Raw genomic sequence first — 12,839 nt, forward strand, 5'->3', positions numbered from 1 at the left:
TTATAGACTTCAAAGGAGACGGTGACTAAAGAGTTTGTGGTTTGTTAAATGCTGGAGGCAGATGGAATCAAGGGGGTTAAGATACTTCAAGACTATGGAGATAAAATGAGTCACAGAACCAACTCTGGGTAGTATGTTGGTTACTGTGGGGGCACAACAGCTCCAAGTTCCCAGTAACAGACATCTGGGTTTATTGTAGGTTGTCTGCTTTGAGGAAAATGGGTCACATACTGCAGTGAGAAATGAGGACAAAATAGAACAGAGTGTTGGAGATAATTACAATCAGGAAACATGAGGATAATGTTAGAGAGTTGATAGAAACAAAAAGACATGAATCGTTTTCGCTAACAGAGGTACAACAACTAAAACTGGAGAATTTTAGACACCCACCTGATGTTAAGTGTAACACACTTGCGACATACCTCCTCTCACTCAGCTTCCAGGTATTTCAACATGACAGGGCAAAGGATGGAGTAACACAAACTATTTGAGTTTTTGTGATGCAGTTTTTCTGGCGTGAGGTTTAAAAGGCACATGAGCGGGACTAGAGGCTCAGCAGGATGTTGCCACTTTACCGCTTCATGCCGCAACAAATGTATCATTACAAATCGGGCATGTTTGTGGCATTCTTTATTTATTACGCCTCACAATCTGACTGGTACATAACAGAAGTTGTGGTTTAGCTGAAAGATACTGAACAACGTCAGTACACGTGTAAGAACATGTGGCGACAAACCAAAAGATAAAAAAAACCCCCCAAAAAACAGACGTGTGCAGTACTTAATATTTCTAGATAACATAAAAGGTGTTTCAGTTTTGGTATATTTTTCTATAAACTCTCCAGTTTAGAGGAAGCAATGTTGAGGTTTGACAAGTGAGGTTTCAGGTGGCTGACTGTCTCTGTCCCAGTGAAACTTTGAAAGAAGTACACACGTAGCACAATTGATCTGTTTGTTGAGACCTGATTTTAAGGCTGCTGGAACATGCTTCTCTTGGCAGCATGTAGGTGAATGTGTGTGGCAGACAAATGGATACATTTATGTGGCTTTTACTTTTATACTTCTTAGATACTATAGATTTTAAGCATAACGTTAGTGGGCTTTATGTTTTCCCTTACAGTCCCTCCTCCTGGCAGGAGTTGGATAAAACTAGTCTGCTTGGCTGACACTCCAAAGGACCGTTTCAAAGAAGTGATTTGTGAGTTCTGCTTAAGGCAAAGCCAGACCTCAATTTGTCAGGCGAAATGCACTGTTGGGTGTGGCCAAAATGAGGGGGGAAAAAAAGCACAGGCAGGGTTGTAAACATAATAAATAATAACATTAATGATGGCTGAGTTCTATCTAGCTGCTTCAGTTTCAGGGTCCTGGTATTGTGCATACTTGCTCACAGCTATGGCTTACTGGAGACTTGAATAATACAGAACAGAGCTATTGTCTAGCTGTGAAAAGGCCTACAGATGATGACCCATAACACCCTCCTCTGTGTAGATGCTCAGAGGTTTTGTGTATTTTGAGTGACTATAATTTCAGCCTTACCGAGATAGAACGCAATAAAAAGAAGCAAAGAGATCTTGCAACATATGAGAATGAAAATCATAGACAAGGCAAAAGTTAGTACAAAGAACATGTGAATTTATTTTTCCAAAAAGTTATTTACATTATATACATAAACACACACCCCAAAAAAGCCACATACAGTAACAGTAACACTATGCACAGAACCGCAAAGATCATGTGCAATGAGATCAGATATCTCCTTCAGTTATACAGTGTATCGGTAATCTCACTCAGCAGAAAGGCACACGTATTGGTCACAACAGACACAAACAATCACTCACACAACAACAACACACTTAACATACACAAGTACTGCATCTAGGAGAAATGCATTCAACATATGCTTCATAATGGGATGTGCTCTGATAAATAACGTTGGTCTTGCAGTGCTTCCATTTTTTTTTATAAATAAAAAAAAAATATTTAAAAATGTACAGTACAGCGACTACAATTGCTGGTGTATGTCCATTGACACAGATTGATATTCTACTTCACACAAAAGGAAAGTTCTGTAACTCCTTCGGCAATCTTAACGGTTAAGACTGCTCCAACTTCCATCCTGCGCCCCGTTTTCCTTCCAACGCCGGACAGACCTCAGAGTCCTCGTTTCCAGAAACCAATGGAAACCATCTAGGTGCAGCTCAGAGTCTGAGACATCAAGACCCTCTCACCGTGCGCTGATCAATCATCCTCCTACGAAAAGTGCTCAAATAAAGAGAAGGCAGTGCTCCTCACTTAGCCATGTTGGGTCCCCATGGTGACGGTGCATTGGTTGTTGGAAGTGCTGAGTTGTTACATGGGCAGCCTGTTGATCAAAAACAGTAATTTACTAAGAATAATTATACACCATGCTGCAGTTCCTTATTCATTTACACTATAATTAAATGTCATTTCATAAGAGATTATTCATCCAACATTTCATCATGTTTTGTACCGTTTTCTTGGTTTCACTTCCCAGCCATCACGACATTTCACAAAAGATATCGATTCCCCTGGAGAAATTTCAGTTTTTGAAGGGTCTTGGGCACAGAAGGTAAACCTGTGATAACATAAAAAAACCAAACTTAATAAATCTTTAAAAAGAGTAATAAAAAAAACATAATTCTGCATGATTACAGAAGTGCAGTGACTACTCAGCTGCTCCTCAACTTACTTTTTCTGTGTTTCTCCAGATTTCACACGAATTCGACGGACTTCCAGCACAGGTTTGGGAGGTTTTGTGTTCCAGGCCCAGAATGTCTTCTTAATGTTCTTCCAGACGGAGTTCCAGGATTCAGTGTCTCCCTCCCAGATCAGACGGATCTTCAGCAGGTCACCGATTTCCGACTCAGTAAACACCAAGAAGGTGTTGGTCAAGTTCAGACCGACAGTGTCATCATGGCTGGACAAATAGAAAGGAGGATCAGGTTAAGTCAGGTATCAAGACAACTGAAAATGGGCATTTTAGTAGAATTGTGTTTTAGTCATTTATTCTGCATGAAACAAAAAGTAGTGAGTGACTGAAGCAGACATCAAATGCTGAACAGTTTCAGCTGCACCAAGATTTCTAGTGAAAGCTGTCTGTCAAATTGTTCTGTTAAATTAGCAACTCTGGAAACTTGAACTGGAAGTTATGAGAAGTTCCCTTCCTAGTTTGAGCTAGTTGTACATCACAAATCTGTAATGTGACTGGATGTACATAGAAAAAGAAAAAAAAAAGTGTGCACAAACAAGTCCAAATTTATAATCACAAGCCAGTGCACAGTGATTTAGGTGCTGTCATGCTGAGGTGTTGTTAGAAACTCTGTTTTGCAGGAAGTATTTAGGATTTGTACTTACACATCAACAAATATGTTTGTTGTATCGTTATGGGCGCCGTACAACTTGACATAGAAGGTGGGATCTGCGTTGTCTGCCTGTTTTCTGTTGAACACGTGCATCTTCATCTGGTAGTGGTAGCCTTAAAAACAAAAAATAAAAAAAATTTGAGTTAATGTTTGATCTGCAATGGAGCTGTTTACAGTAGTAGTTTAGACTGGCAAGTGTGGAGTCATAAACATGTTAGAATTGGATATGATAGAGATAAGAAACCGGTAGTTGTTTATCAGTATCTTATTCAGATAAGTAGTAAAATAATAAAGTAGGAGTAAAAGATAAAACCAACAGCAGGTTAAAAGTGTCATGTCCTTACTCACCTCCAAAGGGAGTGTCTGCACGTGTCTTCAGGTACATTTTGCTGTTGCGCCTCTTGCGCATTTTCCTTGCGTTGTAGCCGATGTTGTTGCAGCGGTTTTTGCGGCAGCTGAGGCAGATGCCCTTCTTAAAGCGATCTGGGCCAGTGCACTGGAAAGCAAAGCTCATGTGGTCCTTGTTCATCAGAGAGTCCACAAACAAGTGCACGGCTCGCTCATGCTCACACTTCATCACCTCCATGAAATCTGGAGAAATTGAGGAAGGTATGTTAGATAAGCAACAGTTGATAGAGACTACAAGTTTATACTAAACAGCAAATGTATGAGCGATAAAGTCAGTGCAAAAGGCTGAACATAATCCCATAACTACTGTGCCCCCCTCCCAAAAAAAAACACTAAGGTGAAAATGGCATAAATCTTGACACTAAAACATTTGTTGCAAAATCCCCAATTACTGCAGATGTTGTTTAATTGACAACTGTTCATCTGGACAGCTGGAGCCTTCAAACAAAGACAGACATTTTTATGAGCACTTACTTCCAGCCACTGCCAGCACGTCGCCCAATGCACAGCCGGGCTGCACTTCGCCACCATTGGGGTAGATATCAATGTCCCCAATTGGCTGTTGGATCCCAATGCTCACACCCAAAGCCTCTCGTGTGTAAGTATGCAGCACGTCCACAAAGTCAGCATCATCTGGAGAGAGGCGCCTCTGTTCCTCTACTCCTTCAAACATTGGCCCTGCTGGGTCTAGACCTAAATAAAAATCAGACAGAAGATTAGGCAAATCACGTAGCAAATTTTGTTTTGAGTTTTTTGCCGATTCTCAATGAATTTACCTGTAATTCTGCCGATGGTCCCTTCAACAAATGTTCCTGCGTAGCCTGCTACATGAGCGCCTAAACTGTAGCCAATCAGGTGCACATTCTCCAGAGGCAGCTGCCGCTCGTCCTGTTAAGACAAAAAAGTTGCATCAGCAGCTGCTACCATGAACACTAACCCATACTGAACAAATCCTGGATTTCAGCCAGTGATGATCAGTCGTGCCTGCAACCGAGCCAAGCTCAGTTAACTCGAGCACAGTCTACTGACAGTCCCTTCCATGCAACAGCGCCTCCACCATCTGTCTCAGTTTGTCTCCATTAAATACTCTTTGTCTACACTTACAACTACGTGGCAGGATGCCCGAATCTCTACTCTCTTGACATTAGTGCACTGGTCCAATTTTGTGACAAAATATAAAGTTTTCTGAAGTGTGAGGTAAACAAACAAGAATCTGGCTGGACCAGTTAGGAAATCCAAAACTATCCAAAATTAGCTCACCAGAATGGACTCTAATCTAACAGATAATTTAATGATATTTTACTTCTGCAGACTCATTCTGACGGGCCCGTCATGCTCACACAATGCAATTGAAAGACAGAAGGAGGACAAGTTTTATGGATTTGAAGGTACTCAGGTGTTCTGTCACTCAGCCTAAATAACTTAGCTGTCAAGATAGCTCAGATCACACACACATACACACACCTCATTAATCATTTGTTCAACGCATCCCAAAACATCTATGACATTCATGTATACATCCACCCTAAATACTTTAGAAACCTCGCCTTTAAGACCAAGCAAGTTGGGAATGAGTGACGATACCTGCCTGAGGTTTCTGTAGTGCTCATGGGGGTTTTTTTATTGTTAACTGGTTCAGTTTTGAGTGAGGGGAAAGTTATTTGCAAGGTTTGATTAGTCAGTTCAAGAAATACAGTCAAACATGACTGATACGAGGAACAAAGTTGACTGTACACACCTGAAGCCAGTTGAGCATGGCGGCAATATCAAGGCCGACGGTGTGAGTGTAGTTGACTGCATCAGGGTAGAGCTGTTGAGCCATTGATAACCAGTCAACGATCACCACATTGGCCTCGTTTTCACGCTGCATGACTGCAGAGACTAGCTTGTGCATCCAGCTTTCGAACATCCCGCTCATCTAAGGAAAAAAAAAAGGACAACAGGATTGAGTCAGTCATTCATTCAGCTAAACTACTTTAACCTGGTGACCTCTGTCACACTCACACAGTTATGTCACATTCCATCAATCAAAGCACTCTGGTTGGAGAGACAACAAATCCATCCAGAGAGACAACAAATTCTCACACTCACACACACACACAAGCTCTGTTCACTGTGGTAGAAGTGAGGCTGCATCTTGTCAAGAGTGACCCACATAGAGAGAGAAAGAGGGGGAGAAATTGCAAAATAGATGTGGGTGATCTAAAAACATTGTGTGCTCATTTGTACCGTCCAGCCGTGGATGATGAAGATGGTCTTGGCTGTGGCGTTGAAGCCACACTCCTCTAGACACTCCTTCTCGCCAGTCTTCAGATTGCAGCCCTCGTGGTCCAGATCTAAACTCTTTCTCATGCTGTACTTAACCGTGCCAGCAAGAGACTTGCTGTCTGTTGACAATTCATCCAATCCACTGTCTGCACCTGAGGGAAAATAAACAGGATATTAGATATAATAGAAGGAAATCTCTGATTAAATGCATTTCTTACTGTCTCTTCAGTCTTTCTTAAGCCTATAATCTCATATAGAAAAAAAAAATTAAACACTAATCTCATATCAATTGCTTCAATTTCAAATACAATTGAGAAACCATCCAGCCAATCATCCCTCAAAACTACAGGGAGTGGCTGAGACAGCCAATCAAGTGCTTTTACAGCACACATCTGCTACAATAATGCCGGTTGGTTGCGAGTCATACCGAAGATGCAGGCACGGAGCCAAACCACCCCTCTCTTCTTTTATTTCATCCTCTCTTTTCACACAGCTGCAACCACAGCTTGTGTAATTATATCTGACGTTAACACACTCTGCTCCTAACCCTTAAGCTAAAATTAAAGCGTTTGTCTGAAGCATTTGGAAACATTCAGAGGATGCTGACAGGTTAAGAAAAATCATTTAATTATGAATATATTGCCAATTAAAAAAGGGGTATTTTAAAAATACACAACCGGAGTTGATTTTTTTGTAAGAGACATGCATTTGCTGTAATTGTATTTTGGATAAACTGATTAAAACCAATCAGGATGAATCCCGTGGCGCACAGCTGAAACGTCACATCTGAATTTAAATGGTGAACTCAACAGCCTTTGGTGATGGGCCACACAGACGAAAATGACTTCAGCTGGGTAGTAAAAAAAGGCTCGTAAGCTGGTCCGTGGTAAAACGCGGATTCAGCAGAACATCTTTCCAAATAGTCCACACAGACGTGGCGTTGTGTGTCCTCCACTTTGAGACTCCTGCTGCTCTCCCGAAAAGGACACGTCGCCGTCTTTTAAATCCATCCCCGTTTTTCTCGCTCACTCTGCCCGCCACACTTGATCGTATTTGTAGCCTAATTTAACTAATAGCCTAAAAAAAATACTAATTAATCAAGCGAATGTGTCGGACACTGGCTGTTTAGGCTTCTCATTCATTTTCAGAGGCGCGTTTTCCCCCCTAATTTACACGTTTGCTGTTTTGACACTTCCCCTTGAGGCTGGGAAATAAATTAATGATAGAAATGAATGAACAATAGACACAAAGCCATTTCTTACCTTCAAGAACAGCGTTGTCTCCAAGAGCAGGCGAGAAAAGCGCAGCGGCACACTGTAGGAAAATCCACAGTAAAAGGGTTTTATGATTCATTTCTCAGTCACAGGCGGGTGTGGAGGAATTAAAAGCTTGCTGAGAATATAAAATGTCTTTCTGTTGTGCCGGTGGTAGCGCGATAGGTAGCCTGGATGAGTGAGTTCAGAGCCGGCGGTGCGTTTTTTGGTGCGCTCCTGTGAAAGCGCCGCTCAAGAAATGTATTAACTTGCATCAAGTGTCTCATTAGAGTTTTAAATAGTTTTTCCTTTTCAGTCATCTGATCATCGGCTGATCTATCTTGGATCTTATTGGTCAAGCCCCCATTTGTTTACGTTGAAAAGGCGTGGCAAAGTTGAATGAAGTTGTAGTCGAGGCGTCTCACGTTGCGCTTTAACCCTTGTGGGATGTGTACTACTGACGCAAGGCGCCATAAAACGTCTCCAGTAGCTCAGTGTTGGTATGAAGGTCGTAGCTCCATACCTTTGTTGACTAACCTAGTTCAAACAATGTGTAAAAATAGGCAAAACAGTCAATGAGGCTATGAGACGTATTGACAGGAGGAGGCGCTTGCAGAGGATCGGAGCAGGCAGGACCGGTGCTCAGACTGCTGTATTTTGTATTATGTTTTACGTTACAGTGTGATATAAACAATGAAAAATTAAAAAAAAAACTTCCTTTGCTCATTATCATACGTGGGAAACCCACAATCCCTCTTTGCGCTTCCATGGGAATATTTAAAAGGCTCCGACCCGTGTGTGTGTGTGTGTGTGTGTGTGTGTGTGAAGGGGGGGAGGATAGCGAGGCTCCCTCCCCCGCTGAAAGACTCGTCCCCTCCGCCTGGCGTGCTGCCAAACCATCAGCTTAGCTCACCGACCAGTTTCAATTGATGAGGCGAAGAATGGGCGCACTCACGCAAGGGGTCTTTGCTACAATAACACCACTGTTTTGTGTACATATATCAGCGCTCTCTACCCAGCAGGAAGTGTCACCTGCCACACCAGCAGCCCCTGCTACCTTGATTGTAAACATCCTTTGCGCCTGTCCGAAAACAAAGTCATCCTGCCGGTTTGACTGTGCAGTAGGTCAGTGGGTTTAAGGCTCACTGCAAGCTCCACAAGCCGAAAATACATTTACATATTCAGTGTTTCCTAACATCTTTCATCATGGTCTATATTGTGAGTTATTCCTCAAGTAGATCAGCTGTAACGCCAGACAGATCTTGCTCCATCATGTCTCTCAACAGTGTATTTTTAGGGTTATTATTGTGACCAAAATCTTTATCTATATGGGAATAATAGTTATAATATCTTTGTCAAATGCATATCAATCAGGCCTCTTACAGTGTCACTGCGACTTGAACTGACATGGCTAGAAATGATGCATTTTTATATATAGTCTTTTTTTTTAAAAAACAGTATTAATAAGATCAAATATCTATTTTATGATGAAAGTGAGGCTGTGCGTGATACAAAGCATCCAAAATAACTCATTCCTATTCTTAGAACAGGGTCAAGCACCCATGTATTAATAACCATATGCTTGTGATAACATAGCAGAAGGTGTGAGTTCAAATGATGAGATGATGCAACGTAGCATAAAATCCATCCTGCTCACTCACTCTTATAGAAATGATTCCTTCACGGAAGTTAGTTCTGGATGGAAGAGCGGAGATGATGACACTGCACTGTGCAGCCGTTGTGAAAGCTGCAAAGGTCTGATCAACTGATTCAAATGAACCGTCTTTCTTGCTTCCCCTAATTAGGTAATTACTTAATTTCATGCAAATGATTTTATGTGTGGAAAGCCCCACTGAAACAAACAGAAAACTCAACCAGTTATTCATTTCCTTTACTAGCTTACAGGATCTCGGAGTGACTGAAGACTGACGTTACTTCACGCATATCTTGTTTTTCGTGGCAAGAGAAGCAAAGCGGTGGGTTGGTGCATCACATCTATTTGATATCTGTGCCAATTTGGAGACTTTCCACTTGACTTCCATGTTGTTGAACTAATGGCAGAAACCAGAGAATAGGCAAGACAAAGTACAACCAAGTGACCATGAGACTGAATACCCCATGGGGAATTTTGGCTTAAACGTTACAGTCATGATGGTATAGTGTTTGAGAGGAACTTTTAGAATATACAGTATATATATATATATATATATATATATATATATATATATACAGTGGGGTCTAAAAGTTTGAGACCACTTTCCCATTCAAGTGAATGAAATCTCAAGTCAAGCCTTTATACGACCTGTTTTTTAGAAAACCATCCACAGTAGTGTCAAGAGATATCCTATGACTAGATATGACTGACCCACCACTTTCCCATTCATTTGAATGGAAAAGTGCTCTCAGACTTTTGGACCCCACTGTATATAAAAAAAAAAATCACACTTTCAAAAATAGTTTCAACAAGATAGATCCTTAAGGAGCTTCCTAGCTGTCAAAAACTGAACTTTTCCAAAAAGTGGAGCTGTCTTATTGGCACGGTTGATAGTATTGTTTGACCTCAACCTTCCAGTTTGGGGTAAAGATAGACATTTTTCTCACTTTGTACAAATATTTGTCTCCATTAGACCTAGATTCTGTTTTGAGACCAACATATTTTTAGCTTGACTGCATTTTAAATATAGTCTGCACCCTCTTTAATTTCTGTTTGTTATTTTAAAATTAGAGTAATGAAAAAATATTGTTCTTCAGATAACAAATTGAAATCAAGGACTTCCCAGAATGTTACCGTAAAATTGAAAGAGAAAGCTTGACTGATGACGTTGGCACTTTTTTGCGTGTAATGAAAGGTGCTATACAAAAGTTATTATTATTATTAATGGTGTTGTTATTCTTTCCGTCCTCAACCCGTACCTCAACCAGCTGGCCAGTCTGAGTGCCAGTTTGAATTTGCCTTATGCTGAACTGTCCTGATTTTGCCCTACAAGGTCTGGCTGACAGGACCCAACAACGAGGTGCTGTGAATTATTAAAACACTCACCTACGCAGGCTGTTCAGTGGAAAGAGCAGATTTCAGACCACAAAGAGCATAATCTAAACATCTTTATCTTGAGCAACCTCTGATTCATTCCTGAAGTTATTGTACAACATTTTAGGTATGAAACCATGACGCCAGAACGAGAGGACGCACACAAAGGTTTTGGATACCCTGTAAGTCTTGTTTTGTGGTTAATGCAAAATTGTCTAAGATCCCATAACTTTTGAAGCATTTAGCTTTTTTAGAGCTACTTACATACATACCCTCCATCATATTTCTTCCTGCCTTCTCCTTTTAGAAATGACCATCACATCTGAAACTCCATTCCAATTATCTTGTTTGTAGGATTCTTCAGGATAACTTTAATGTCATGTCATGATCATTTGGGAATTATCTAGTGGCTATATATGCCATATATGTTGTTATTATTGCAAAAATACATCGTGTCACGTTGAGAAACTGACAGGTTTTGCCAAATCTTGGTGTTTCAGGTATAATTTGGACAAATGAAACACTTCACAAAGAGCAAGGGGTGCTGCAAGGTGAGCTTTCTTAAAAATTCTCTATTTTTGTTTCGTATAGGTTTGCAATTATTTTATGGGGTGAACAGTGACTGCTTTTACTTTGTTTTTTGCTATCTGCAAGCCCAGGCGGTGCATTTGATCAGTAGAGTTGATGTGAGATAGTCCAAAGGTTAGCACAGTTTAACATTTGTATCATTTACTTAACCATGTATTTGTTATTCCAGTAAGAGGACTTGGATTTGATTCATTACTGTGTAAATTCGGAAAAGCCCTTACTGCTCCCTTTTATAACACACTGCTGTTGTAATTATTTGTCAACTGTTATTTTATATTGTCAGTTGGAAAAATTTGGGAGTTTTTGACTCAAGTTGGTGCTTAAAGTAAGTTTTTTTAGGCTAACAGGTGATGGGTGTCAACGACTGTTCAGTAGTTGTCTTATGAAGAATGACGTGTTTGTGGAATAAAAGTTTGTCTCAATTCAATTCTGTTTACTTCACTTTGATAATCCACTAGGTATTAATAATACTCAGGAGTCCTTTATCAAAGCCAAATAACAACAAAGTTTATTTATATTCTATTTAAGAGTAAAGGTTGTCAAAATATTTAAGGCCAGGGACATAACATAAGTTTTATGTGCAATACTGACCATCCAATAACTGTCAATGTCTGTATGTTTAATATCAATGCTAGTTTTTTAATTTTTATTTTTTACTTGATATGTATGTGTGTAACTATTGGAGTTAGTATGTATGTATGCATTAACGTGTGCATGTCGAGGAAGCACGAAAGAATGTATGTGTGAATGTGCAATGTGTATCTGAGGTGTAAATTTGAATCGTGTATATTCGTGAGTGTTTATTTTTACTTATCTGTTCTTGTAAATGTATTTGCAGTACATCCTCTTTTTATGTGGCACCTCTCAGAAAGTTGCACCCTTAATCTCACGGTACTGCTGTGCAATGACAGTAAGGGCATTCTATTCTATTCAATTAATTATTAAATTAAACTAATATTAAAGTCCCCCTGTTTTCCTTATTGTTCCTACAGTTGGATGTTTGAGCTTCACTGTACAGAATGATGTATGTGCAGAGCTTGAAACTCAGAGGCTGTTTTCACTTTCATCTCCTGGAAGTGGAAAGTTTCTCTGTGGTCACTGAAAATACGACTTTAAGGGGTGGAACTACCAGCATGATTTGTGATGTGAAAAACAGGATGCGAACTATGCCATGGTTGTCAGGGGAGCCTATTTTTCATTATTGGTGGGCTGTTGTTTTTTTTGCTGATCTTTGAGTTAAAGTGAGTTAAGTTTATGATATTGCGCCACCACACTTCGATGGTGATGGCAAGGATAGCATGCATGCTGGTATCTTTATCAAAGTGAATTATTGATGAATCACCCTCGTACATGAATCATACATCGACAATAGCCTCATTTTACACACGATGATGAAGATACAGGAAATTAGAAAAAATAGCATATTGTCAATATCTTAGACCCTTTCAAAACTTCACAAATCATGTTTTCAGGGGAGCTTGTGTCTTATTAAGAGGAGCCAGCAGGAGCTCCCCTGTAGTTCACATCCTGGAAGAATATCCTGATCCAATATTCAACTTACACAAGTGTGATGTGACACTGATACACCTTGTGTCCAGCAAGTTAAACCTCTGAAATTAAATATATTTGCCTATTTATAGGTTCTTGAATTTAGAATGAAAGAAAATAAGATGTCATCTTAAGGATTTTAACGAGATAATTTAACTTTTTTTATGGGAAAACCATATCAGACAGATTATTATTCAAAGTAGAGTATTATATATACATCTTAAAACATGTCTGGAGGGGATCTTTAAGTGTTTTTTAAATTCCCTGTGGGGTCAGTGTCATCTTTACAGTAACGAAGAGCAATCTTCATGCCAATAAGTGAGACAGCAGCGCCATCGTGTGGACGGAGCAGCGGCGCAGCGAG

The 12,839-nt window shown here is 40.1% G+C and overlaps 1 protein-coding gene across 1 annotated transcript; it reads right to left on the minus strand.

The window, feature by feature from the left end:
* Positions 1–1,610: 1,610 nt before the first annotated feature.
* On the minus strand, positions 1,611–7,600 carry lipg (lipase, endothelial). The gene is made up of 10 exons (XM_067614966.1): positions 7,321–7,600; positions 6,020–6,210; positions 5,529–5,708; positions 4,567–4,678; positions 4,265–4,483; positions 3,731–3,973; positions 3,375–3,495; positions 2,710–2,937; positions 2,491–2,595; positions 1,611–2,361 (listed from the first exon to the last, which is right to left on the minus strand). The coding sequence occupies exons 1-10, from the start codon at positions 7,409–7,411 to the stop codon at positions 2,349–2,351; spliced, it is 1,503 nt and encodes a 500-aa protein (XP_067471067.1). The 5' UTR covers positions 7,412–7,600; the 3' UTR covers positions 1,611–2,348.
* Between the last annotated feature and the right edge of the window lie 5,239 nt (positions 7,601–12,839).

The sequence above is a fragment of the Thunnus thynnus genome, chromosome 2 (assembly GCF_963924715.1).
Source record: "Thunnus thynnus chromosome 2, fThuThy2.1, whole genome shotgun sequence".
NCBI lineage: Eukaryota > Metazoa > Chordata > Actinopteri > Scombriformes > Scombridae > Thunnus > Thunnus thynnus.

What these genes read in the sequence shown, in the direction of transcription:
- lipg (XM_067614966.1), bottom strand. Translation starts at nt 7,411, where the DNA reads ATGAATCATAAAACCCTTTTACTGTGGATTTTCCTACAGTGTGCCGCT. An exon ending in TCATCATCCACGGCTGGACG is followed by an intron (nt 5,709 to 6,019) that starts GTACAAATGAGC and finishes TTTTTTCCTTAG; the next exon opens with ATGAGCGGGATGTTCGAAAG. An exon ending in CCATGCTCAACTGGCTTCAG is followed by an intron (nt 4,679 to 5,528) that starts GTGTGTACAGTC and finishes TTGTCTTAACAG; the next exon opens with GACGAGCGGCAGCTGCCTCT.